This window comes from Gambusia affinis, linkage group LG07, assembly GCF_019740435.1.
Source record: "Gambusia affinis linkage group LG07, SWU_Gaff_1.0, whole genome shotgun sequence".
In the NCBI taxonomy this organism is placed as follows: domain Eukaryota; kingdom Metazoa; phylum Chordata; class Actinopteri; order Cyprinodontiformes; family Poeciliidae; genus Gambusia; species Gambusia affinis.
Genome location: NC_057874.1, coordinates 11,980,623 through 12,008,601, shown reverse-complemented (window position 1 = coordinate 12,008,601; position 27,979 = coordinate 11,980,623). Strand labels below are relative to the sequence as shown.

Genomic DNA, 27,979 nt, shown 5'->3' with positions numbered 1-27,979 from the left:
AGGACTGAGACACAGATCGCAGCCCTTTAGGGAAATCCCCCTAAAGGTGGTAACCCGCAAGCTGATCCATAATGGGGCATTCTTGGCTGTGTGTTTATTGTGTAACTCTGGAGTGAAATGCGTTGACATCTATCCTTCTTTAAAGAGTTAGAAAGCTGTTTCTAAGGCTTTTCCAGCACACCATGGAAAAAACACAGAACCTGAGTGACTGGCCTTCCAAACTCAAAGCACATCCAGGAGGTCACAAAGGAAGCAATGAAAACAATTAATTAAAACAATTCTGTCAAATTCCTCCTCAGTGATCTAAAATACTCATTCCCAGTTGCTGTAATCACTCGGTGGTGGTTGATGCCAAGCCTGGTCCTTTTTGTTATTTTTGTTCCCCCTATGGAGGTAGAATGTGTTAGTTTTACTGAAAGGTTGATTAAATCTATTTTAAATTTAGAATTTATCATTCTGGTTCAGCTTTTCTACCAACTCAAGCCTCAAAGCAATATGGCCGCCTTGAATATGGGACTCAGCAATAGCCACAATAATAATAATAAAAAAGAAACCTGTCATGCTCTCATGAAGATTTGCACTGTATTGAGTCTTATACACACAGTAATATAAAATCTCATTTAATCAGGGGATTTCTTTTAGATTTTTCTGGCAAGTGGCAAGTGATACCAAAATTTTGAGGACAGTGGAAATACATATATATATAGTAAGCATTAATAATAAATTTATGCTTACAATTTCGTAGGCATATACATACATATATCTCTGCACTGAACCCCATTGAAAACATCCTGGTTATTCCACCAAATATTGATTTCTGAACTCTTCCTGAGTTAAAACACCAGTATTGTTTTTTTTCTAAATTATTATGAACTTGTTTTCTTTGCATTATTTGAGGTCTGAAAGCATTGCATCTTTTTTGTTGTTGTTGTTGTTATTTTAGCAATTTCTAATTTTCTGCAAATAAATAATAAATTTCGTAGGCATGTTGTCACTAGTTCATAGAATAAAATAACAATGTTCACTTTACTCAAACATATACCTACAAAATGTAAAGTCAGAGAAACCGATCATTTTAAGTGGTCTCAATTTTTTCCAGAGCTGTGGGGTCAAATTATATTCTACATCGGCCTGCCATACTTGTGCCACACTTCCTCAACAGACAGAATCACAGAGCGAAAAAAGGAGAGGAAGAAAAGAGTAACTTTCATCGGGCTGTGGAGAAGAAGAGCCGCAGCTGAGTTTGTAGGACGAGGTGAGACTACTGTTATTCTGTTTTTATTATCACTTTTTCAAAGTTTGAGCCTCTTAAGCCTCCAGTTTGATGAAAGCTGGTTTAAAGACTTCTTCTTATAGGTGGCTTTTCTCCTTCTTCGCCTTTCATCTGTTGAGGAACAATCTGTAACCGTTGACTTGTAGCGGGAGCTGAAGTTGACATTTTTCTGTGCGGTCTACCTAAAATGAAAAGGCGTCGCCACATGACAGTAACAGTGTGTAAAAGCAATTTTAGATCTGTAACAAAGCAATTAGCCGGTAGGTACTTTTTAAAACAAGTGAAGTAGTTCTTGTCGCTTGCTTTTTATGAACTGAATTGTCGCGACGGATTTAATGATCTATCAGGCTGAACGATGGCGCTGCGGGGTCAGCTAAGGAAAACTAGCAGTATCGACAGGTGAGGTGCTCATCTAGACCGCTCTCTAGTTTTCAAATCAGCTCTAATAACAGTTCCATCGGAGCCTTTCGTTGGATATATTATACTTTAAAAAGCGTGACATATATGTGGCAGTTCATTTTGTTATTTAATTATCCAAACGTGGAGAGGGGACGGGAGCAGATCTGAACAACATGGACGAGGTTGTAAGATTGCGCTGGGGACAATCTGGCTGTAGGGTTCTGTTTGAGTCAGACAGCAGATGACATCTGTCATCCAACTGACAAGCGACCACATCCGTTGTTGCATAAACACGAGCTTCAGATGCACCGGCTGAAATGATTGGCTGCTCACTTCAGAGCCCGTGATTGAAATTTAGTTAATTGCGATTAAGCTCTCAGAAGTACCTGTCACACCTCTAAGAATAGTGCTGCTGGACTTTGATGTTCGAGTCATTAGAAGAAAGAAAAGTACCTAGAAGTTCTAGTTTCATCCGAACAATGGAGCATTGTTCAGGTTTTGTTGATTTTTTCCTCTCCATTTATCTTGGTCAGAGCCAAGCTACTGATGCCGCTGTTACAAGTCAGACTAGTTCAGGATTTCTGAAGTGGTGAGGCTCCGCTGTAAGCTTGTCGGTTTGCAGAGTAGAAAAACTTTGAGTTAAAAAAAATTAACCACAACTTAGAGATATACAACTTTTTTAAAAAAAATTATGTGACACATAATATATTTGCTTATTTGAAATTGAAAACGATTACTCCTACTGCTATTCTTGATTTTAAAAAAATGTATCTATAATTTTTGTCATACGTCTTTTCATACATCGATTTGAGCAAAAATATTTAAATTGGTACATTTCTTAGACGCCCTTTTCACCCTTCTGTTATTTGCCAGTTAGCATGTTAACATTAGCGGGTTAAATAGCTCACCTGCAGTCGGCTCTTTGCCAACTGTATTTTGTTCACAAGGTAATATTTACAAACAATCAAGTTAGTGTTTACTGTAGGTAAAAGTAAATTGTAGAGGTTTTCTTTCAACCATTTGACTAGCACTGCACAGCAACGGTTGGGGAGGGGCAGCACTGCACTGCTTGTCGGTCATCTCATTTAAAGGAAATCAAAATGTGGGTATGGATGACGTACAACTTTTATTGGCTTTAAAACCTTATCAAAAGTGGAGAGCAGCAGCTGGTGCATGCTTAGTTGTAAACTGTAATATCTGACCAGCGGTGAATAGCTGCTGTTAGTGTCTTTATTTAGTCTGAAGTTAGATTAGCAATAGTTGTTCTTGAAGGCTGAAGCCAAGATCAAAGTGCACTTCTACTGTCTTAAAGCAACACCAGTTTAAAAGAAGGAAAAAAACCCAACAACACATTGATTAATGTGAATTAGATTTTTATGAACCTATAATCCATAATCATATTTGCAGTGATTGATTGATGGTAGATTGCTTACTGAGAATCTGATGAATGAATGGAGGTAGGTGTTGGTTCTCCACCAATGATGCTAAAATGTATAAGTGTAGTAAAAATTATGATTTTAAAGTGTTCCTGGTCATTCCTAGCAGAAAACCAAAGCAGAGAAAGTAAAAATATGCCAGTTATTTTGTGTGTTTTCATTCTGACTTATTTTTATATCAGACAAGTTCCCCCTCTGTCTGCGTTTCCCACAGGAAGATTATTGGCGGTGCACTGACTCCTGCCTCCTTTTCCCATGTGAATAAGCATCCAGTGCAAATTTAACAGTTTAGAGTTTAATAATGTTAAGTCATTGCAACATCTTTAAGTATTGTAGTTATTTTAAGATTGCATAAAGTTTCTTAGTTGTTTTTTTAAAAATTATCAAGCTTTAACCTCCAGGACCCATTAATCTGTATTTATACTAAATGAGGAAGAGCTGCAGAAGGAAGGATATTCACTGCTTTACTGTGTACAACTTCAAATTCTTTCCTTTTTAAGTCTCAACCAGACCCAGTTTTGTACTTTGTCAATTTTAAGCAAGAGCAATCTTTCAAGATACACAGATGTACATTCTTTGATCTGGAATTACGCAGCCTTTAGGCCCCATCTGTAAGTGTGAGACTAACTGAATATCTTCTTCTGTGGTGACCGTAAAGGCATTTGCTGCTCCACCAAACCTGCCATTTTTCATGCTGCGCATACATTTTTGCATAAAGAAAGGTATTTTATGATTCTGACCAGGACGTTCAAAGCTTACTGTATGCTGCTGCATGTAACGCGAGTGGTGAACTTAACAGATGGGACAAATCGAAGCTGCACACAAACCAGTCAATCCCTCCTGCCCTCAATCACACGTTGGGCTTCGTATTGATTAACTCCAAAAAACCCCTTGACATCACAGCCGACAACAACAACAACAGTGAGCGACTCTGCTGTTCAGGACCTTTCTCTTTAGTGCACACTGTTTTCTTGACTTGGTGTGTTTTTCTATGTCTTATTCGGGGTGGGGGCGGAGGAGGGTCTTACTTTTCCAGTCTCTTGCAGTCTCACTGTGGGCGGCGCGCTTTCAGGGTTGTGAATAACGTCTAGGCTGAATGTGGAGCACAGCATGCCTGGCTTTGGATTAGCAACGTGTTGAGGCTTGTTCTTGTCTTTGTAGTGGAGGCACACGCCTTTAATGCTGAAACTGTTCTCTGACAGCAAAATAAGAACGCAGCAGAGGAGCTGGCTGATGCTTCGTGCAGTTTGTACGTGGAGGTGTGGAACTACCCAAATAGTTATGCAAACCTGCCTGGCCATGCTAAAGGATCGTATAGCATCAGCAGATATTTAGTTTTTGCATTGCGTACACCGAGATGGGTTTTGGTTTGGCTGTTGTGGAAGTTGTGCTCTTAATGCAGAAAATGACATAATTGTTTGTCAGGATGTGTATTTTGAGGGGGATTAAAAAAAAACAAAAAAAACCCCAATAGCATATGTCCTTTTTGTCCTTTTACAACAAGGAGAGCAGCCTTATCTAATACACCACCAATATAATTCATTGCTTTTATTTATTTCCAAAAGGTTTTTCAAATTTCTGGTTTACTGTTTTCATCAAGTAAAGATAATTTTTGCACACTGTAACTCTATTATTTCCCATTTAAAAAAATAAACTCTGTCTGAACTTTTTATTAATGGCTCTGTGTATAAAAAGGGAAGTGACCGCTAGCCAGAAGTAGTTTTGGTTTGAAATTCACCAACACCAAACTTGGATAATAGCTCACGATCGAACTCCGCATAAAAAATTCAATCAATATTTGTTTCGTTTCTTAAAACATAAACAAAGAACATTTTAAATATTGTCGCTTGAATACAAGTGGAGCAGAAAAGGAAGAGACTCCCAACTGCTGTGAAAGCAGGATTATCTTACTTTTTCTGTGATGTTGTTCTTACGAACTATCCAGAAATCTGCTCTGCTGCGTGTGGTTCTAAAATATTGTGATGTTTATGCTTTAAAAATTCAAAGTCTTGATTAAAATGGTTGTTTGAATGAGAAATGCCACCACTGTAATCCACTGTGTGTCTGTGTGTGGAAGGTTCTCCTGCTACTCGGCACCATGGCTCCTTTCTTGAGGATTGCCTTCAACTCGTTCGATATGGGCGTCCTGCCTCCTTTGCCTGGTCAACCTTTCTGTGCAATCAAGTTGAAGGAAGCTCTGACTACAGGTGAGACAACCTTTGATTACATTCACTGGGCTACTTCTTTTTAACATTTCTTGCGGGTTTTCTCATTTCTTACGTTCAAAAAGACCAACTCGTGAATTATTTCCTCTGCCTCTGCTCCTGTCCGCCTCTTAGAACGAGGTAAGACGCTCGTTCAGAGAAAGCCCACCATGTACCCGGCTTGGAAAGCCAGCTTTGACGCACACATCTACGAGGGACGTGTGCTTGAGATACTGCTGATGAAGACGGCGGAGGAGGCGCTAGCCGAGGTTACCGTCGGCGTCTCTGTTCTCGCCGAGCGCTGCAAGAAAGCCAACGGACGAGCTGAGTTCTGGGTAGGACATGAAACGTCCCCGTCTCGAATTTGGACAAACATGAGGGGGTTTTGTTTACCTGTTCCTTGTTCCTTGTTCAGGTGGATCTCCATCCATCAGGGAAAGTGATGATGGCAGTGCAGTATTTTCTGGAGGATGTGGATACAGGTAAAAAGCTTTAAACATTACAGAGCCCTAGAAAGCATTCACACCCCTTGAACTTTTCCATATTTTGTCTCTTCAAAACCACAAATCTCAATATGTTCCAGTGAGATTTGATGTCATGCAGCCTGAGACCAACCAATAAAACCCACTGCAACAAATTGCAGTCATTCAGAAGTCACTTATTTGGAAAACAGTCCATCTCTGTGTAGTGTAATTTTAACATTAATCTAGATTTTTTGTGTGAATGTTTCTGAGGTTAGTTAGAGGAAATGAAAGTTAAGGAACACAGCTGACAGGTTGGGAATAAAGTTGTGTAGAAGTGTAAAGCAGGGTTGGGTTATGAAAAAGCTGAACACCCAACTCTGAACATATCACAGAGTGCTGGAAAGAATATTGCATAACTAAAACCAAAGAAGACTTGAGTGTCTGAACTGACATGTCAGGTAGTGATGGCATTAATCAAAGAAGCAGGCAAAAGGCGCTCAGGTTTTGTGAATCTGTTAAGAGGAAACTAATAGACCAGTTGATCACTCCATAAATCTGTTTTTTACAGACATTCCACATCGCCCTGAACACAACCTCGTAATCAAGGTTTCCCCCCGGTGTTTTATAAGCCTGGCAGGCCACCAGACTAAGAGTTGCTTGTTTTTAAGTTTGTTTATTTTATTTTTTTTTAATTTCCAAAGTTTGCATTTTTTAAGACTTTGTAGTTGGTGTTCAGGTATTAATCTTCCAATCTTTTAATAACACATAATTGTCAAGTGATATTTTCAAATTGTCTGTCAACTTTAAACATTTTTGAACTCAAAACCACGATGGATGCCGCTGGATGAGTGACTGCCCTAGCGCCCAGCCACTGAGCTTAGCAAGTTTTCTGGGGGAAACCTTGCTTATGGAGAAGCATGGTGGGGGAAGAGTCATGCTTTTTCTCAGGAGGGACAGGAAAGCTGCTCAGGGTAGATTGGATCATGGGTTGGGTTCAATAGTACTCCTGAGAATGAGCCAGAGGTTACACATGCTGTGCAATGACTGAACGGTGTTTCTCTGTTTTAAAGAGAGTAAGCACGCCGCGAAGGAGGAAGAAGCTCCTACACTGAACCGTAGACGAGGAGCCATTAAGCAAGCGAAGATCCACTTCATAAAGAACCACGAGTTCATCGCCACGTTCTTCAGACAGCCAACTTTCTGCTCTGTGTGCAGAGAATTTGTCTGGTCAGTCCAGTTTACACTTCAGTCTTTAGAAAACTGCTTAGAGTCACCAAACAAACAGCGACCACACACAAAATGTAAGAGTAAAAATGGATTGTGTGCTAGATTGCAGAGAGCATTAAAGAGAACATGCTCCAGATTTACATCTTGATAAGTGGTTCCATTCTGCTCACTTGTTGAATTATTTAACACTTGTTTTTCTTAGAATGCAAGTCCAAATCTTTTAATCTGACAAATGGCTTCTCATAAATTCTTCAACGTCCGGTCTCCATTTATTTCTCAGTGATTATAGAGTGAATATTACCAATAAATCAGGATGTTTCAATCCACACTGGGCATTATATAGAAAAGGAAACAAAAAAGAAATATGAAAACGAGTTCATTCATTTCACTTTTACTTTCTGCCACAGGGGACTCAACAAGCAAGGCTATAAATGCAGACGTAAGTTTACATTAATAATTAATTTTAGGAAGAGAGCAAAAATATCTGTGTCTTGTGCTATAATTGAAATGTGACTACAATATGACACATAAGGGTAAAATTCTTTAATGTTGCTTTTCTTACAGAATGCAATGCAGCCATCCATAAGAAATGCATAGACAAAATCATAGGCAGATGCACCGGTACTGCAGCCAACAGTCGGGATACTGTGGTATGTGACCCACTGTTTTTGCAACACATCCTGTATGTGAGCGTTCTCCATATGCCTCCAGTTTGTTTTCCACTTCCCACTTTTCTCACTTTTTGTCTTTTATTCTCTGTACATCTTCTTTTAATCTTAATCCTCAGATTGATCTTAATGTAGTGTAAGTGCTATTACCATCTATATGCAGTTAAGATCTTTCAATGAGCACTAATGTTCAAAGATTTGCGAGCTGCATTTCAAATGCGTGAGACCATTTCGTGCGTCTCCAGACACATGATGTGTAAAATGTCTATATGTTGAAAAGAGATCATTTAAATTTAAAGTATGACAAACGTATCATTTTGATACGGTTCTTTTTTGGTGCCTTTGTAAATATGTTTTGTTTAAAAAAAAAAAAAAAAGAACAGATGTCTGGGTATGTCAAATTAGAGTGCAAACTTTACTTATTGCTTCATTTTAGTAATTCAGTTTAAAATTGAAGCTCACAGATTCATGACAGAAAGTAATGCATTTCTGGGAATTATAATGGGACTGGCTTTCAGTTAATGGGAATATAACATTCCGGTTCTCAGACTGTATAAAATACATATTTTATAGAGTAATGACTGCTTGTCAACAGGTGTGTTCATGTACAGTAAATGCACACAATAAGGCCAGGTTGCATCAAAAGCGGCATTCGCCTCTTCTGCGTTGAGTCTCATTCCACAGATTCTCCTGGGCTTTAGATCAGACAATCTGTTAGCAATTCAAGCATCATGGTGCATTGAACTAGACAAAAATAATTATGATTATAATTCATGCAATATCACAAGGACTCCTTTGTGTTATTGCTCACTTTCTCAATATTGCAGGTCAGAAGCAATTTGATACATTGCTTAACTCTAAATGTGAGTTTTACTTTTTAAATGGAGTTACTCAACTAAATGCACCTGGAAAAATAATGTTAGTCTGTTTTAAGTAAGATGTACAAGTTAAAAGGTCACAAATGTTTTCTTGGCCCTTATGGTGCAAGACAAATTGCTTTTGATTGTTCTTGTTTAGTGAAGTTTATTTTTTGCAGTAATAATGATTGCCTTAGTTTGTCTACAACTGTTTAATAAATATTACTAAAGTGCAAGTGAGAGACAAATGGACATTATCCAACACTACTTTAATCAGCAGTAGGAACAGGCCTGTTGGACTTTCCATCAGGGGCTGGCGAGACTTTTGACTGATAAATCTGATAAAATTGAAACACACAAACCAGAAATGACATTGCAGGTTTCCAGTTTGCACAGGATTAGATTACTACGAGTCTTTAGAGAAATCCTCCTTATTCCCACAGTTCCAAAAGGAGCGTTTTAAGATCGACATGCCCCACCGTTTCAAGATCAACAACTACATGAGCCCCACTTTCTGTGATCACTGCGGGAGCTTGCTGTGGGGTCTGGTCAAGCAGGGCCTGAAGTGTGAAGGTAAAGCACAGAGGTGGTTAAACAGGAAGCAGCTTTGTGGTGTGCTGTTGTGCTTGACCGGCTTGTTTGACTGTGCATACAGACTGTGCCATGAATGTTCACCACAAGTGTCAGGACAAAGTGGCCAACCTTTGCGGGATCAACCAGAAGCTTCTAGCTGAAGCATTGACACAAGTTAGCCAGGTGAGTTTTGTCATAAATGGTCCAGTCGGGTGTCCTCACCATCAGAACAAAGGATGGTGTCTAATTAGATTTATTTTGGACAGGCAGATATTTGGTTACTTATCCATTTGTTTTGTGATGTTTTACTTCATAAAATACATACATTTTTAATCTCATTTGCATAACATCATTCTGCATTATGGCACCATAAACTTTGGTCTTTGTCCAGCCATGTTTACAGTTGTAAATTTTCTAATTATTTTAGATTTTTTTTGAATGGCGTGTTTTTTGTTTTCCCCCATTTTGAACAGTTTCCCTTTGTCAAAGAATAAATAAATACTTTTCAACTTCCAACTTAGAAAAAGGAAAGCATGCGAAAATACATGCATGCTTGCCTTAGGTACACACATTGGAAATGTTTGAGGCCCCATTATTTGTGGCAGCAGTGGCTTTATCAAAAACAAATGTAAATGTGGAATTATTTTACCCTAATATAAAACTTAAAATCCTAGTTTTCTCAACATATTACTCCAGTAAAAGATCCACCTAAGGTTTTTAGACATCTTTACGAGCAGCCCAGCATGTCTTAAGGTTGCACATTTCTCCAAGAACGGGGAGAGTTTGACCTTAAAATGTCAAGATATTGATTGTCTGATAACAAGGCTGTCAAAAAAAAGTCCTTAAATGTGACACTAGACCTTGTTAACCTGAACAGTTTACAAATCCTCGTTATTTTTGAGAAACATAACAGCAACATTAACAAGTGAAGAAATGACTCTCTCAAACGGTGTGTGGACGTATCACAGCTGCATGATGAACCGTTCTTATACATTTATTTATTTATTTTACCCCGTCTTCCACCAGAAATCAACTCGTCGCTCGGATCCCAACCTGCCTGATATTGGTGACATTGGAATATATGATGAAGTAAACAAACTTGCTGGACTTGAGATCAACGGTCAGTAATCACATTTCTGTAATCTGCATCTACTTAACGTATTTCTGTATGGACCCCAAACATGGAAAGAAACAACTTTGAAGCAGGTCTGTGATTTTTTTTATTTTATTTTTATTTATTTTTGTTGCTCTCTGTATATTAGATGGGTCTCCGTACGGTAAACTGTGGGAAGGATCCGCCCAAAGACCCCAGTCTCGTCTTACCCACCTGACCCGCGTCAATGTCGACAACTTCGTCTTCCACAAGGTGTTAGGAAAAGGCAGCTTTGGCAAGGTACCCTCACTTATCAGCTTTATTTGCAGTGGAAAATGTAGATTGTAGACAGTTGATAATAAAACTGATTAATCATCAGGCGCCTATCTAAATGTTGGCATTTACTGTTTTCTCCTTTGTTAGGTCCTCCTTGCAGAGCTGAAGGGCCGTGGAGAGTATTTTGCCATAAAGGCTCTGAAGAAGGATGTGGTGCTAATGGATGATGATGTGGAGTGCACGATGGTAGAGAAGAGAGTCTTGGCTTTAGCCTGGGAAAACCCCTTCCTCACCCACCTCTACTGCACCTTCCAGACCAAGGTAATCCTTCTCCTCAACTGTGAGCCGTTTAGCCATTTTTCTTTTCTTTGCTGCACTCAATTCTCCATTTGGATCTTCTCCACAGGAGCATCTGTTCTTTGTGATGGAGTATCTGAACGGAGGTGATCTGATGTTTCACATCCAGGAAAAAGGACGCTTCGATCTTAACAGAGCAACGTAAGTGACTTCTGCCATCGTTTCTTAATGTTGACCCTTAAAAGTTCTCACATTTATTATCAGAGTGTGGGTTAAATAGAGGAGAACATGCTCATTTCTTCGCTGCATGTTGGTCTTTTCTTGCACATAGTGCTCTGGAGGCTGGTCCATATCCATCTGCTTCTTTTCATTAGGAAACTAAAGCTAAGGAGTAAAGAGTGAAAAAACTGTGCAGTGTTGTGTTTGTGGGGAGGTATCAGTTACTGCCACCCACCTCTCATCACACTATGGGAATCCCTCCAGAAAAAAAAAAAAAAGGCAAGCTGGTGATAGAAAGTGTGAAAAAGCTCAACATTTGGCTGCACTTCAACTAACTAAGTTTCAAAAAGTCTCACTTTTGAAAGAATTTCTCCCAAGCAAATTTTCAGTCGCTTTCAAAGGTACCACACACAAAGCACAAAGGACTAAGTGGAAGGAAAACAGTACATGATTTATATTGGTTTATATTTTACTAATTAAAAATTTTACAGTTTGGCGTCTATTTTTATGCATGCAAGGAACACACCAAATAATTTGTCTGAATGCTTAAGGCATGGTTTTCTTCAGAAAGGCCAGAGAAGCTGATCAGAGGTAAATGAAGGGCAACATTGGAAGAAAAACTGCTGGAGACTGCAGCACTCTCTGTTCACCTTCCAGCAGGACAATGGCTCTAATTCAGGGGTGTCCAAAGTCGGTCCTTGAGGGCTGGTATCCTGGATGTTTTAGTTCTTTCCCTGGTGGTAGTAACAACCTCCTCAGTAAATTAATGTTCTTCTTAGGCCTTCTAATGAGCCATCATTTGATGCAGGTGTGCTAAACCAGGGAGAGAACTAAAGCATGCAGGATGCCGGCCCTCGAGGACCAACTTTGGGCGCTTCTGTTCCAACTACACAGTGCAGTTTAAGTGAAAGCATTTTGATGTGTTCAGTCAGAATCCACACCTGGATCCATCTGGGACTCTGTGGAAGAAATTGAAAAGTTGCTCTATATGAAATATGGCTGAGCTTTAGCAATTTTGCAAAGACGGAAAGTAGAAAATATGCCAGCCTCTCGATGTTCAAAGCTGCTAGGGAGATGACTTAAGACTTTCAGCTGTAATTTTCACACAAGGTGGTTTTGCAATGTACTGCCTTGGTGACCAAAAGAATGAGATTGTTGTTGCACAAGTTTCCTGCTTACAAATGAGGTAAGAATCTCTGTCATCCAGGAGGGAGTCAGAGTAGAGCTGCTGCTCCTCCTCACCGAGGGGAGCCAGTTGAGTTGCTCGGCCTTCCAGTTTGGATGCCTCCTCTCGGTTGGCCTGAGAACGCTTTGGGATTCCCCAAGAGGAGCCCAAGTCTCTGCTGAGGTTACTGCATAGAGTGACTGGTGTCCCAGTTACATCAGCTGTAGTTAAACCAGTAGTTGTGTCTTGGACATGAGCAAGACTGTACTTTGTAAACATGAAACTCTAATCTTGTGTCGTCAGCTGTTTAATCCTCCTGCCAAATGTTGGATATTTGATCCCTCAAGAGATGGGCAGAGTCGGCTTCATCGCCGTGTTGTGTTTTGCATTATTTTGTTTAAAAATGCTGTGATTCTTCAGTTTTACTTTATTTTGCCAATCAGGTTTGTTTGTATGTTGTCTGTTTTTCCTAAAAAGATTAAAAACCTTTATTCTAATAATTATATAAGAACTATGGGTAGTATTTGGCGTGTGATCCCACAAATAATTGAATTTCTCTCCAAGAACAATGATTTATAAAAAAAGATATGAGCTACATTTAGCCCTATGTTTCAAATGTCCGCCTGGATGTTTTTGCTTATTTTAATTGTACGCAGTTCTTTAAATGTCCTGTGAGTAAATAGATTTGCCCATTTATCCATAACAACTGGAACTTTTAATATCAAGCAAGTTATTTTCCCAATTTACTGTCTATTAAAATTTTGCTCCTCAGATTAACTTCACTCGCTGCTACGGCGGTGGTGAAATTACCGTAATAATCCAAGATTGGCTGGAAAGCGCAACGTCTCCCCTTTCAGAAATCGTTGGAATTTTTCAGATAGCGCAAAGTGTGGCGGAATTACGGTACTGCAACTTTGGCTGGATCGTCGCCGCTGCTACGTTCAGTCTGGCAGGGTTAAAATACTAAGATCTGTTCAACTAAGATGAAATAATTAGTAAGTTCGCAGTATCTTTATAAAACAACTGTGTTTGTGTTTTCTCACTTAGCTTAAGTTTGAATTTCCCAAAAGGCTGTAATCATTTTCAAACCCACCCTGTTCCGTAACAGAGAAGCTCAACTTTCACGCTCTCTGCTGAAACTCTTGCTCACTCGCACAGCTACTGTTGCCATCGTATCACCTTTAACAGTCTGCTTATCACACTTTGAGATCAACACATCGTGCTTTTTCCTCACACGAGCTCCTCTGCAGACATTTGTCAGCTAGTCTTAAAACTAGTGTCGGTGAGTAACGGTGTCACCAACCGTCTGGTTCCTGGAACCAGCCCATGTCTCTGTCCCTCTAGTTTAGCACCCTAGTTTATTCAAGGAATTTGGAAGGTTTTCTTTGAATAGTTCGTTTATATCAACCTGTAGAGGAAGAGTTGCTAACCCTAATTTAAATCTTTTTGACTCATCATATTTAGAATAGTTTTGTCAACTTTGCTGACAAGTTGGAGGTCCTCTGTCTTATCGGTTTGTTTCAGATGTTTTGTGATGACCACAATCTTCAGCATTTCTCTCAATGTTCTGAAAACATTATTTTTGGTATAGCTTAATCATCTAGATGGTACAAATACATACATCGACCACTTTTTTTTGTTGCCACTGAAGTCGAGTTTCATCGGCCCAGACAATGCTTTTCAATCTGATGTTGAATTTCAGTGAGGCTGTGTGGATTGTTTCCTCTGTTTTTCTGGTCTGAACTGACAGGACTGACAGCTGCTCTTTGCTTAGAGCTGGTGTTCAGGATAACTTGGTGCCAGAATGGTTTTTGAGCCACGGTTACCATTGTATCACCTTTAACAATCTCCTTATCACACTTTGAGATAAACAAATCATGCTTTTTCACAGACAACCACATCTAAATTTATTCAGACCTTTTACAGTAGAACAGAACAATTACTGCGAATGAAAATCCCAGCAGATCCTCAGTTTCTGAACTCCTCAACCAGCCCCACTGGCAACAACCATCATACCACATTAAAAGTCACCTGAATCGTCTTTGTTCTTCATTCTGATACTCGGTTTGAACTCTGTCACGTTGTCTTCTTCATGTCTAAATGCCTAAATTTATTGTGTTTCTGCATTTGGTTGGATGAGCCTCTATATGTGCAAACAAAGACTTGCACAGGTTTACCTCCTAAAGTTGTGGAGAATGAAATTGCACAAAATGTCTGTATTTGGGACTGTGTTGCCAAAAACACAAATGTGGCAGTAAATAAAAATAAAAAAAACTGGTGCCTTTTTAAAGTTTTTCTATGTACTTTGCAACTTTTTTTCTAGTGTGGAGCTGTAATCTTGTTTGAGTTGAATTTGAAACTCCTTTAGTCCTAAAAAAGGCTCTTTCTTGTCACTGTGACACAATATACACATCCTGTTTTTAGTGGTCTGCAAGTTGTCCGAGACGCACAGCCTAAACGAGAACCATTTCTACACTCAACTTCTGTATACGTTTTCCTGTTTCCACACAGCTTCCCGTACCACGGAGTATTTGCATGACACGTGCGGCGGAGTATGCAGATATTTCACATAAATTTGGCACAAAGACTCTCTTAGTTTGTTTATTTTTATTTTGTGTACATGCAGTCACAGTCAAATGGAGAGTTGTGCAGTTATCTGTTGCATTTGCTTATGCAACACTTTTTTCTTTAGAGTTTCAAACGACCTCTTTTACCAACATAAAACCGGTTCTCTCTGTACAAACTCTTGGCCTGTTAAACTGCAAACGAGAGTCTGCTCCAGCATTTTCACGACGTTCGCAACGCAGAAGCTTAAGCACACAATCTGGACTGCTCTCCAGATCCTAGTTTAGGTTTCTGTTCATGGTGAGGTCTTTTTTATTTACCTGATGAGATTATTGTTGTACTGGAGCTACGAGATCATTTTCATCACCACTGTTAAGAGAGACATTAAGCAGCTATATAAGCACACATCTTGCTTGGCTCCTGTCAGTGGATCCTTTGCGGCGGGCGAGCAGGAGGTGGAGCAGTCTATCGATTGCTCTCGCTGATGAATTGTTCCACCTGTCACTCGGTAGGAGAAGCAAGTCAGCGATAGGCTAATCTTTCAGCTCACACAAGCTCTTGGGTTTCACATTATGAGAGTGTTAGTCACTTGTCTTCTACACCAAACAAATGTCCTCCTGAATAATTCAGGTCCGCGCTGAAACAAGTGCGGTGTTCAGCTGTCAGCTCCGCGCTGAGGCAACCACGGCGCCGGGCTGCAATTTTCCATCTGAAACGAGTCACTGATTTCTGGCCGTCTCCCTCAGGTTCTACTCTGCTGAGATCGTTTGTGGTCTTCAGTTCCTGCACTCCAAAGGAATCATCTACAGGTCAGAACAAAAACATGTGTCACACTTAGTCTCATTTAACAACACACACTTACAGACATTATTTTCCTTCCCTTTACACACATTTCTTTTGTCTATTAACACCATTACTGCCAAGCTGCTGGTTGTTTGTGAGTGGAAATGAACTGAAAGTTCAAAAAATCTGCTCGGTTAGGTAATCCCACACATTTCTTTGTCGAGAAAGTTTAAATACCATTGTGTGGTAAAGCAGTCACGAGTAAAGACTGTTAGGAAAACTGTGACTGCAAAACTGCACGCTCAGAAAGCATGTTGAGGAGAATTAGTGAACCAGCATGCAACTGTGGTATCATAAACGGATTTGAGAAACTACAGAATACATAAAGATGCATTTTAATATATACATATAATTCAATACCAGAGTGATTATGTTACGTTTTTTTATGTTGTTGTTCATGATTATTGCTTTGTTTTAGCATATTTTGCTGTACTAGAGCTACAGAACAAAGATATTAAGAAAATGACAGTTCAGGAAGCGATAAAAGCCTAATTGGCTTCAGAAGGGTTCCACCCAAATAATATAGAAAAAACATTGAATATAATCCAAGAATACAAAACTTCATCAGTACATCATAACTGTATGAAATACAATCACAGAAAAAAAACCCCATAAAAACACTTCTACGAAGTGTTAGAACCTCAAACTCAGCAGCTTCTGTGATATTATGATGACATTAATAAAAAGGGAGATTTTAATTCAGAAATGTTTTGACCCACATGATTTCACAGTTGACCATCTCTGACTCTTTCCACAAAAAGGGCAATCCAAAAAGGGTTATTGCTAAAGAAGCTGTTTTTTTTTTTTCACTCTGTGCTGTATCCAGGCACATTAAAGGAAAATTGAGTGGAAGGAAAAAGAGTGTTAGAAAGAGGTGCACAAGCAGCAGGTATAACCTTGAAATGATTGGAGTACAGAAGGCATGAACTGCAGCTGGAGTTGGTGCTTCAAGAGCAGCCACACAGTATAATCTAAGACCGGGGCTTCAAGTATCAAATTCCTTGTTTTAAGCCTTTTCTGAAACTGAAACATCTTAGCTGGACCGAGATAAAAGGGACTGGGCTTCTGCTCACTATGCAAAGTGCTGCTTTCAGATGAAAAACAAAAGCTGCATTTCATTGCCTTCATGCCACGTTGCATGAAAACCCAGAGAGCCCAGACAAATATTGAGTGCATTTACAGTACAAGACATGGACGCACTTTTCTGTTCTTTCTGTATTTAACACATTTTTTTTTTTTTAATTGATCTTATGTAATCAGATTTTCTGAGAAGTTTAACTCTGGTTTTTATTGCTTATATCAGTCACAATCATCAATATGAATAGTTGAAATATATTAGTCTGTGTGGGGAGAAACTATAATATGTATGAATTTCACTTTTTAATGGGACAGTTAGTAAAAATTAGATGTGTGATGTGGAACATATTTGTCTGAGACAATTGGGATTTAATAAGCTTCTGCTTCTTCCTACTCCCTTTTGTTCTAGATATGAAAGGTTTTTTTATGTTTGATGGTAATTGTGTTTTTATTGTTGTATTTTCTCATTTATCTTGATTTTTTTTCCGACATTTTACATGTTTGAAATGAAATAAGATCAAAGGAAGAAAATGAACTGAATTACTCAAATTAATCTGAGTAACCACACATGAAAAGCATAATAAATGCTTGTTTTAACTGTTTATCAAATGTTCCACTTGCCAAAAAAACAACAACCCACCATAAAGTTCTGTGAGTTGAAATAATGATCGAATAGGAAAAAACTATGTAATATTTAGCATTAAATGTAACATTAGACTGTACAAACATTATTTGAAAGCAGGAGCGGACTCAATTACGTAGTAATAAATCAGCTCAGATTATTAAATTAGCATTAATGTCAAATCATTTTTCAAGGTTCATTACGTGATAAACCTTAACTCCATTCAAAATAATTGCACATAGTAACTGGAAACAGACAGTGGTTTATCTCATTTAATCCTAATCTTCTTTGTTTTAAATTTTTCAGAGATCTTAAATTAGACAATGTCATGCTGGATCACGAGGGCCACATAAAGATCGCTGACTTTGGTATGTGCAAAGAGAACGTGTTCGGGGAGAATCGGGCCACAACGTTTTGTGGTACCCCCGACTACATTGCTCCAGAGGTAAATCAGATCGCTCTTACAAGCTGTCCCCTTGTTCTGAAAGATTTTCGTTGGAAACGGACTCGGTTTGTTCAAAATGTTTCAGACTGAACGCTTTCTGTTTCAACCCAGATCCTGCTGGGGCAGAAGTACTCGTTCTCAGTGGACTGGTGGTCGTTTGGGGTGCTGCTGTACGAGATGCTGATCGGCCAGTCGCCTTTTCACGGCGATGACGAGGATGAGCTGTTTGAGTCAATCCGCGTGGACACGCCTCACTATCCTCGCTGGATCAGCAAGGACGCCAAAGACTTGCTTGAACGGGTTCGTATCGCAATACTCATTTTAAGTCAACAAGAGATGCAGATTACTAGCAACTGTGAATAAGCTTTGAAAGATTAGCTAGCCATGTCAAATTGCGTTTAGTGCATCAGTGTTGCAGGTTTTGACTCATAGAACATATCCTTTTTAATACTCTTGTATTCAGATGTCTTGTACTATAAAGGTACAGCGAAAAAATGTCAATATATCATCATCATCCGCTTGGTTAAAGACACGACTAGGTCCTCATGAGGGAAAAAAGAAAGAAAAATAGTAAAAGGTTTAATATTTTTTTAGATTCTTTACAAGTGGAGTGAAATATTTCAACCCTTAGTTTCTTGTCATTTTTATTATTATTATGCCTTGCAGATAATGAAACCCCCAAAACATTAGAGTCTCATATTATTACCTCAGATTATTTCACTTTTCACAAGACAATTTTCCCATTTTATAAGTGAAGTACTGTGCTGGTCGAACTAGTACTTTTTCATCAGTATTAAGGAATTATTGGCTTACAACAAGCTCCTACATCATACTGAAGAGTTACTTTTGAGATGTTTTTTCTTATTTCAGGTGTTCTAAGATATTTGCACTAGATGCTAGACCAAAATACTCGCTAAGACTTTGTGTCTTTGTCGATAATTATGCTAATTTTATTAAAACTGGAGGGCAGACGTGTCATGTCCTCATTTAATCTTTCAAACTTTTTTCCCCCCCTCCATGCAGTTGTTTGAAAGAGACCCCTCCTGCAGGCTAGGAATTGTGGGATCGCCTCAGTCGCACTCCTTCTTCAAGAGCATTAACTGGCAGGCCCTGGTGAGGAGAGAAGTTGAACCTCCCTTCAAACCCAAAGTGGTGTGTTTCATGCTTCTTCTTTTTTTTTTCCCCAGAGGAAAGACATTATAAACCACAGACCCTGTGCTGTCGTCTAATGATGATCACTCTCTTTTAGTTTCTCTGAGATTTGTTTTCTTCTCATTTCCAGAAAGCTCCAAATGACTGCAGTAACTTCGATCGGGAGTTCCTCAATGAGAAAGCGCGGCTTTCTTATAGCGACAAGAACTTCATAGACTCCATGGACCAGACTGCGTTTGCTGGCTTTTCGTTCATAAACCCCAAAATGGAGCACCTTCTAGAGAAGTGATTGGTTTTTAGTTCTAGCCTGACTGAGGAGTTTCTCCTGTTGTTCAAGGGACATTTCTCCTACTTTCAGACAAATGAGGTGTTCCTCAAACAAATCAGTATTTATGTAACTTTCATTTCGGGTGCAAACTATTCTCTGTTGGTACATATAGAAAATAATGCCTGTACTGTATATATTGATGTTATTGCATTTGTGTGCATGCTTATTATTGGTTGTGGCTGTGAAAGCCTGTATGAGTAATAAGAACATGGTGGGAGGCTGAAAATACTTTGACTCCATGCAACGTCAATGCTACCATCTGCAGCCTTTTTGTTTCCTTCATCACACGCAGCTGACTGTAACTGGAGATGGTAAATAGTGAAGGGAGGAAAAGGCGTCGCGTGTAAACTGTACTGTTGTAGATTAATTGTGTAAATCAGGTGAGTGCATGTGTATGACTCAGAACAATAACATGTCTGTTTTCAAACTGTAGATCAATAAGGAACGTTATCTTTCAGAAACCTCTGGACTCTTGCTTTTGACTTAAGATTCAGCCGTGGTTGTGTTGATTGTTGAAGATGAAGAGATCGAATTTAAACGCAATCAGCCACCCGTTGCTGTACAGAACGCTACTGTCTATAGACGGTGGTGAATTTGGTAAAGTTATGACTAAAGAGAGTTTAATAATTGTTATCTGAATGTAGTTAGGGAGCAGAACATCACTGAATTGCTGTATATAGATATTTTAGATGTATATTGCTGTATCATGTATATTGGTTCGGTAATGATGTAATTTTATTTTATTTTTTTTACTATCTCCATATTTACATCTGATTTAAAAAGCAAAACATCAGCTCCCAAGACTGCTTCTTTTTTTGTTTGTAATAATGAAGCTCTTAGGTTTATGTACATCTAATCTATGGTACAAAGCATTCTTATTAAAAGATTACATGGGTTGGATTATGTTTGTTATACATGCTTCTACTTTATAGTCTGATCACATTCATTTTATTTAATTTTGTTTTTTTAATCTTCATTTTGTATTTTTAACATTCATTTCAAGATGAGCCTATTAAATGGATCCCTAAATGCAGCGCTCCTTCAGCTTTTCCACATTTGATCATATTATAATCACAGACCTCAGTGTATTTTATTAGGTTTTTATGTGATAGACACAAAGTAGACCACAGCAGTAATTAATGATAATTTCATTTGTACAAATACAACCTTGAAAGTAGTGCCATGCGATTGTGTTCCATTCTGATTTAACATATCAAAATAAAATTAATTAATTCAATAGTTCTTAAATACAGTCCACATGTGTGTAATTTATTCCCAGTCTAAATCTAGCTGTTCTGTGAAGGACTCGGATTTGTTAAGAGAACATTAGTGAAAAAAGCAACATCAGACCAAGGAAGAGGGAGAAAGTAGTGGAGAAGTTTAAAACATGATTTAGTAATAACCCAATATCACAGAGCTCTGCTCAATCTGCCATCTGGAAATGGAAAGAGAACGGTAGAAATAGAGCAACGTTTGGCAACTCTATCCACCTCTGCACAAATGCCACATTTTCTCTAACAGAGAGGCACTGTTTTCATTATAAAAGGGAGAGCTACGCCCTCTAGCGCTACCAATGGAAATCGAACATTTTTTGACGTCACCGCGCCACGTAATCACGTACAATGTGTACGGAAGTGCGTGTTCCACTGTTCGACTTGCAGGACCTGTTCTAAGTAGCGACTCTACGATGTTTGCCCGATTTAAAAAGCAGCGGGTTCCTCTTTGACGCCCGAACCGAACTTTATAGAGGGTCCAAAATGAGCACGCAGGACGTCTTGGAAAATGCGTCCACTTTGGCGTCGTATAACGTGTTGCTGCAGGTGAATAAACACTTCCCATTGTTCTGTGTGGCACAAAACATGTAGGTTTTGTTTTAAACCTTCCTGTTTCCTAGGTGATGTTCCGTGTCCTCACCTTCCTCCTGAACGCCTTCACGCTGCGGTTCGTCTCCAAGGAGCTGATCGGCGTGGTGAACGTCAGGTAAGGAGAACAGCTGGAGGAGGCGAGTTTCTCTGTTCACCTGCCGTTGTGACCTGTGCTTCTCCTTCGTGTCTCCAACATTCAGGCTCACGTTGCTATATTCTACGTTAGTGTTTTTATCCAGAGAGGCTTTCAGGAGAGCCTGTCTGAGTGCAGAATCAGGGACAAGCCGCAGCTGGAGACAAGTCATCAACCTGTTATGGCTGACGTGAGTCACAATTAATCTCAGTAGGTTCGAGTGTCGTTGTGAAGTAAAATTATTTCCATAATTTAACTCAAAAGGTGAATGTGATGCATTATATGGATCAATTACACCTGATTTATGCTAATTTATTCATTTTTACACTAGACAGTATTCACTTTGTGCTGGATCCAGCCATAGCAATGGAAAGTTGAGTAGAGGGAAAAAGTGTGTTGGTAAGAGCAGCAATAATTGCATTAATGAGACTACTGTGAAGATTACTGAAAAGTCTAAATTATAGATCAAGCTCATCAACATGAGTTACTTTCCTTGTGTAAACCAGAGATAATATTGAGATTCTTTTGCCTGGACTAAGAATGAAAAGGGATAAAGCAGGCGTCTACAACCTGTGGCTCCAGAGCCGTAAATGGTTCTTTGGATTTCACACAATAGCTCTTTATAACTCTGGATAAGATCTGGAAAAAAACAACTAATGTTTCTAAGCATCAAATTCCAAATAATAACACACAGTTTTGCATTTTCTATAGTATACTTTTGTTATCATCCGTTTTGAAACTATGTTTATTTAAATCTAGAATTGTTCACAAATAATGTCTTATAGAAAACAGTTTGGATTTTATTTTAAATCCTAAGAATAAAAATAAAATGTTCTCTCTTTAAAAACAATTACAAACCTTCTATAGAAGATATTCATCAAAAACGGGACTTTGTCATTTAACATGTGTGGCTCTAAAGTTTTTTCTTTCTTAGCTGCACTAAGGGTAAAAGTGGCTCTTTGAACCGTAGAGGTTACATACCCCTGGTCTAAAGTGTTCTTTTCATTTGAAAGTACATTAGTTATTTAATTTGAAAATTAAGGAGGAAGAGAGAAAAGGAACAGAATCCACATTGCTTGGACTCCAGTGTGAAGTTTCCACATAATTTTGTGCTAAATAGAAGAAATCGACCTGTACATTTTCAATTCCTCATTTGTCAGATATCCAATCATCCATCCATCCATTCCCAAGCAGATTTGTGTTTGTCATTTTTCAGAGTGCCTCTTGGTGTGTTATGGGCCACCCTTCTCGGATGTGTGTGGCTGTGGCTCCTGGAGGTCCCAGATCCCCAGACGGTGCCTGACTACGGCCCTGCTGTGGTGCTCTTTGCCCTCTCGGGAGTGCAGGAGCTCCTGGCTGAGCCCCTCTGGGTCTTGGCTCAAGCGCACATGCTCGTCCAACTCAAAGTGATCGCTGAGAGCTTGGCTATGATCGCCAAGTGCAGCGTCACTGTGGTGCTGGTGGTGTTTGCCCCCGATTGGGGTCTTTACATCTTCTCTGCTGGCCAGGTAAGACACAAGTGGAAATTCTCCCCATAAATACAATACCTACAAATCACAATCTTCAGTGTAGACTTGATGGATCGTAGTCCATGTTGGGGATCCAAATGTTCTCCACACTTTTTCGATTTTTATTTGTAAAATAAAATTTCTTTAGCTTAAAGTTTCACTTAAACACATTGAAGTTTGTGGTTGTAATTATTTGTACTTTTTTTTTTTTTTAGTTGGTGTACACTGGATTTCTGGTGTTGTGCTACGTCGTCTACTTCATTCGTTTCTTGGGCTCCAAAGAAGCAGCAAAGAAGACCTTCCCTCTGCAGCATATCAGAGATCTACTGCCAAGCAGAGCTGACGGAGAGGTTGTTCACCTCTCCATCGGCTTCATGATTATATAGTGTTTAAATAAAATCCTACCGTACCATCCCGACCATCTGCTGTATTTGCAGCCGCTGGTAGATTGGACTGTGGCCCGGCTCACTTGGAGCTTCTTTAAGCAGTCGTTCCTGAAGCAGATCCTGACAGAGGGAGAGCGCTACGTCATGACCTTCCTGAACGTCCTCAGCTTCGGAGACCAGGGCATCTACGACATCGTCAACAACCTGGGCTCCATGGTGGCACGCTTCATCTTCCTGCCCATCGAGGAGAGCTTCTACATCTTCTTTGCCAAAGTGTTAGAGAGGGGACGCGATGTGGAAAGTCAGAAAAAGGTGTGAACGAACAAAAGCCCCACGAGGCGGTCATCTTTGCTTTTCGCTCTTAATGTTGTGGTTTTCCACACAGGAAGATGTGGCGATTGCAGCAGAGGTCCTGGAGTGTTTGCTGAAGCTGGTGCTGGTAATTGGACTAATCATCTCCGTGTTTGGATATGCATACTCTCACCTGGCTCTGGATCTGTACGGCGGTGCCCTGTTAAGCAGTGGATCAGGTACGTGTGCTACAAACAAAGCTTAAAAACTGAATACGTGATTATCTTCTGATCTTAGTGACGAGCCATTGATTTCCTTAAAGGTCCCGGTTTGCTGCGGTGCTACAGCTGCTATGTTCTCCTCCTGGCTGTGAACGGAGTGACGGAGTGCTTTGTGTTTGCTGCCATGAGCCAACAGGAAGTCGACAAGTAAGAATAGAGACAAAACAGACGCTGATAGTTCTCACATGACCTCAAGTCTCTTAATCTAACGCGGCTTGAGTTTGATCCTCAGGTATAACCTGGTCATGCTGGCTCTGTCCATCTCCTTCCTCCTGCTGTCCTACATGCTGACATGGTGGGCCGGTAGCATCGGCTTCATCCTGGCTAACTGCCTGAACATGGCCCTGCGCATTTCCCACAGCCTGCTCTACATTCACCGCTACTTCCAGTCCAGTCGGTGGAAACCGCTGCGAGGCCTTTTGCCTTCCCCGCTCCTGCTGGTGGTTCTCATTATCAGCGCAGGCGTAACTGCAGGTTCTGAGGTACTAAAGAAAAGGCTTTATCTCATAATGTGTTTATATTCAGAGATATTTCTATACTTTTAGAGTGTGTTCAATATCTTTTTTCACATTACAACCACAAACTTTAATGCATTTCACTGGGGTTCTATGCAGTGGAAACACACAAACATATTTCACGTGATAACTGAAAAGGATTTGAAATAGGTATTCCACATAAAGATGAAACTATTTCACTCTGTTGAAGTTCGTGGTTGAAATGTGACAGTGTGATAAAACTCAAGGTGAATAAATATTTTTCCAAGACAATGAAAGGCTTTAATTTCTGTAAATTCGGCTTCTTGATTCTCCATAATCAGGCCATTTTCTGCTGCGACGGCGGCTGGCTGTTCAGGATGGTCCATATCGGCGTTGGAGGAGTTTGTCTGCTCTTCGTCCTGCTGGCTCTTCTTCTCACTGAGACTCAGCTGATGCAGTTTGTGAGGACTCAGCTGTTGCCTCACTACAGAAAGAAACACACCTAGCCAACCACACCAAAGACTGCTGCTGCTGCTGCTGAGGAATGAAAATATTTTTACATCGACAAGCAGATTATCAACTAAATAACAGTTGCTGCCTGTCAAACAGAGGGGGGATATATTTTTAAATTGGACCTCGCATGTTTTTACTCTAACATTCCTGTGTTGAATATTTGCCAAATGTTATTTCTGTTTCAGGATCTAAGTCTGAATGGAAAACATGAATGTACTTGAAGAATGCAGGTTTTTTTTTGTTACCAACCTTTTTTTTTTTGCACTACATGGTTATAAATGTATGAAGTGTTAAGTTAAACGAACAAACCAAAAATCTAACAATTTCAGTGCTTATTGAATTTAGTTTGGTTTATTTCTTTAGAGCCAGTAGCATAATCTATAATTTCATGTCAAGATTTACAAGCTCTAATCCAAACTGTTGTACACAGAATCCATTTAAATTCTAACCAACCCTGTTTAGTCCAGTCAAAATCGGAACCAGTAACATTTTAATTTTAGCTATAAACCATAGAGTCAAATTCAGTTCATTTTTTAAAATTGAACTGAGTCAGCTAGTGTGAAAAGAAATGGAAATGTGCTGCAATGGCTCAATTTTATCCGGTGTCCGTGACAGAAGCGTCACTAGAAGAGGACGAGCCACAGAGAAAGTTTTCTTTGGTTAGGAAGAGAAAGTAAAGTTATTGGCAGCATTTGCTTTATCTGGGACTTTGTGGGAAAGAGACCCATCATCACACAAAACCAGAGCCACCAGTTATAGTTATGGGAATGAAGCACATGCCACACAAAGCCATTGGAAGCAATATCTTTGTTAATGAATAATTTCATTAGAGAGAACAAACATACGTGATGGACCAGGACTCTGACTTTTGTGCAAGAGTGGAAATCAAAGATTTTGGCAACAATCATGAGGCAACTGAAAACAAGCACTGAGCCACAAAAACTAAGTCAATGGCAGCAATCACTGGACTGTATCTAACATAATTAATGCCAACAACAAGAGGAGTGGAAAACTGGAGCACCACTGAAATCATTTCATCGTATTACAAGTGGATGAATGACCACAATGATCATTATTGAGATTTCTTTTTACAGAGACAGAAAGTAAAACATGCAAAAAAGCTGGAGAGAATTTGGAAAATAGAGGAAAAAAACCATCAGCATCCCAAAAAATAAAAATATCCACATGGATTAAATAGCTCTATATGCACCCATATTTCTTTTACTAACCTTCACTATTAACCAGTTAATGAAATTACTCTATGTTTTCTGAATCCGTTTATGGATATTGACTACACATAATAGATTGTTTCCTAATCACACACATAGGAAAAAAAGTCTCCACTGAGTGAATCTGGTCTGTGTTTTCCGGCTGCCCTTTTACATTTATTAGATCCAAATTTTACTTATTAGAAAACTGGAGCACCACTGAAATCATTTCATCATGTTACAAGTGGATGAAATAGCTAACCGTGATCACTTTCTTGAGTTTTGTGTTTTGTTTGTTTGTTTGTTTGTTTTTACAGTGTGGGCTTCAGTTCAAGAGGATTGCAGCAAATAAATGTTACAGGATCAACTCAACACATTTGCATTGTTGCTGGGAAAAACTTCCCAGTGATTTGTTGGTCTTTCTGATGTGCTGTGTTTAGATCAGTCAGAATCTAAACAGTGATGTCATTGTGGAAAATGAGCTGGCGTGGCATTTTTACAACAAGAGAAGTGTGAGTTTATCCTGCTGTCAGCCTGATTTCTTATGATATCTGTACCAGTAAACACTAGTAAAGAGTCTGCTGAGGGGGTTGGTGTATTAAGACATGCTGTTATCCTTCTAAATCGCTGTTTAACATTATCACAAAGCATTTTTGCTGCAGTAAAGTACAAAAGAAGAGACTAAACCTCATCTCCCTGCATCTCTGGGATCTGTTAGGTGAAGTTTACTGGCGCAAGTTTCAGCTGTGATCTCATCATTTATAATGAGACAGACAACAGGAGGAGCCTGCTCACTTATGCACTGAAATCAGATTCAATGTTCACTGGGAAATCATTGCCAGATTGTCTGTGTATGTAAGCTTGTGCTGGAGGCGGTCTGGGGCCAGCTGACAGCAAGAGAAGAACATTTACAGCCGGGTATCTACTGCTGCACAGCCACCATGTCTCAAGTAAGACCCGATTTTTAGTTTGCCCAGTTGTCAGCTGCTGCAGATATGGAGATAAGGTAACGTGAGTGTTTCTGCCCTCCAGCCTGCACAGGAAGATGAACAGGCCCAGCGTCCCGTAGTGAGAGAAGAGGACCTGACCGAAGCAAAGACCAAACTTGGTGGTGGTGGGGCGGTGAAGAGCAAGACCTTCGAAGTGATGGAGGAGTGCGGTGAGGATGTTAATATGTACCTAGAGAAATTTATGGTAGTGTTCCTTTACACAAATTTTCGCTTTTGACAGCAGACTGTGTGAATCTGTTCTCTGTTTGGTCAAACTGGGATCACATAATGACTGTAAGGGGAGTTAAATCTGATCCCGAAGTTTCCAGTCCATATACAGAGAGAGGAAACATGGCGCTTTAATGATGGGACATTCCTGACCTACCCAGTGGAGTTAAATATGAGCGTAAATAAACTAGACCTCAACAGTTTTACAACAGCTTATCTGCTATTCGGTGAATCTTCTCATTTATCCTGGTTCTTTGCAGAGAAAATGGGTAAAGCGGCTCCCTCTGTGTTCAGTGGAGTGAGATCTGGAGGAGAGACGGCTTTAAACACTCGCTCCCCTCGGCAGGCCAGGAAGTAAAAGGAAAACTTCCCCTCCATGGATGAACGGCGCCTCTTCCATGTTGCTGATGTAATTTAACCTGTTTGTTATTGTTGTCAAAAGCATTTTTCTTTTGTTGCTTCATATCATGCAACTACCACCAGCTGAGAGATGTTTAATAGACCTCTTAGTCGGCCTAAAGCAATAAATTGTTTGATATAGTTTTGATACAGCTTTATTTCACTTTTTATGTTTCTGGTAAGTTCTTATAGTCCAGTAAAAGGAAGCACTGTACCACACTGAGTGGGACTGATTATACATTAGCTCAAACACATTTTACTGAGTAAAGGCACTTTATGAACAGAGCAGGATTTTAATATTTGATAGACAAATTTTCTGTCAACTGCTAATTCAAACCAATGTTTTAAAAAAATTGTAATTATGTTTCCTCGTTTATTTTCTAACAATTTTACACTGATGTAAAAGACATAAGTATCAATGCAACTTATGACTTAAGACTGATTATGTAGTAAACATCTATTACACCAGATAGAAATGGAGGTAGTCAGTAATTGTGAGTTTTTTTTCTTTTATTTCAA

The 27,979-nt window shown here is 39.5% G+C and overlaps 3 protein-coding genes across 8 annotated transcripts; all 3 read left to right on the top strand.

Moving 5' to 3' along the window:
• The first annotated feature begins 1,149 nt into the window (after positions 1 to 1,149).
• On the top strand, positions 1,150 to 20,083 carry prkcda (protein kinase C, delta a). 5 transcript variants are annotated; one of them, XM_044123376.1, is made up of 18 exons: positions 1,150 to 1,255; positions 5,186 to 5,315; positions 5,448 to 5,647; positions 5,728 to 5,794; positions 6,847 to 7,003; positions 7,411 to 7,442; positions 7,568 to 7,653; positions 8,972 to 9,101; positions 9,184 to 9,284; positions 10,128 to 10,221; positions 10,364 to 10,494; positions 10,618 to 10,791; positions 10,877 to 10,968; positions 15,463 to 15,525; positions 17,565 to 17,703; positions 17,815 to 18,003; positions 18,727 to 18,855; positions 18,986 to 20,083. In XM_044123376.1, exons 2-18 carry the CDS (start codon positions 5,207 to 5,209, stop codon positions 19,142 to 19,144), a joined length of 2,052 nt encoding a protein of 683 aa, XP_043979311.1. In that variant the 5' UTR covers positions 1,150 to 1,255; positions 5,186 to 5,206; the 3' UTR covers positions 19,145 to 20,083. The 5 variants fall into 5 exon arrangements, with proteins under 5 accessions (XP_043979311.1, XP_043979314.1, XP_043979310.1 ...); XM_044123379.1 differs by lacking the exon at positions 1,150 to 1,255 and adding an exon at positions 1,308 to 1,533; XM_044123375.1 differs by lacking the exon at positions 1,150 to 1,255 and adding an exon at positions 1,634 to 1,672.
• A 674-nt stretch (positions 20,084 to 20,757) lies between these two features.
• Positions 20,758 to 25,341, top strand: rft1 (RFT1 homolog). Its single transcript, XM_044123382.1, has 10 exons — positions 20,758 to 21,003; positions 21,078 to 21,163; positions 21,249 to 21,371; positions 22,398 to 22,689; positions 22,905 to 23,039; positions 23,127 to 23,387; positions 23,461 to 23,605; positions 23,689 to 23,794; positions 23,880 to 24,129; positions 24,465 to 25,341. Exons 1-10 carry the CDS (start codon positions 20,941 to 20,943, stop codon positions 24,627 to 24,629), a joined length of 1,626 nt encoding a protein of 541 aa, XP_043979317.1. The 5' UTR covers positions 20,758 to 20,940; the 3' UTR covers positions 24,630 to 25,341.
• A 142-nt stretch (positions 25,342 to 25,483) lies between these two features.
• On the top strand, positions 25,484 to 27,601 carry mustn1a (musculoskeletal, embryonic nuclear protein 1a). 2 transcript variants are annotated; one of them, XM_044123386.1, is made up of 3 exons: positions 25,484 to 26,794; positions 26,877 to 27,003; positions 27,322 to 27,601. In XM_044123386.1, the coding sequence occupies exons 1-3, from the start codon at positions 26,786 to 26,788 to the stop codon at positions 27,417 to 27,419; spliced, it is 234 nt and encodes a 77-aa protein (XP_043979321.1). In that variant the 5' UTR covers positions 25,484 to 26,785; the 3' UTR covers positions 27,420 to 27,601. The 2 variants fall into 2 exon arrangements, with proteins under 2 accessions (XP_043979321.1, XP_043979320.1); XM_044123385.1 differs by lacking the exon at positions 27,322 to 27,601 and adding an exon at positions 27,078 to 27,315.
• The last annotated feature ends 378 nt before the right edge of the window (positions 27,602 to 27,979 follow it).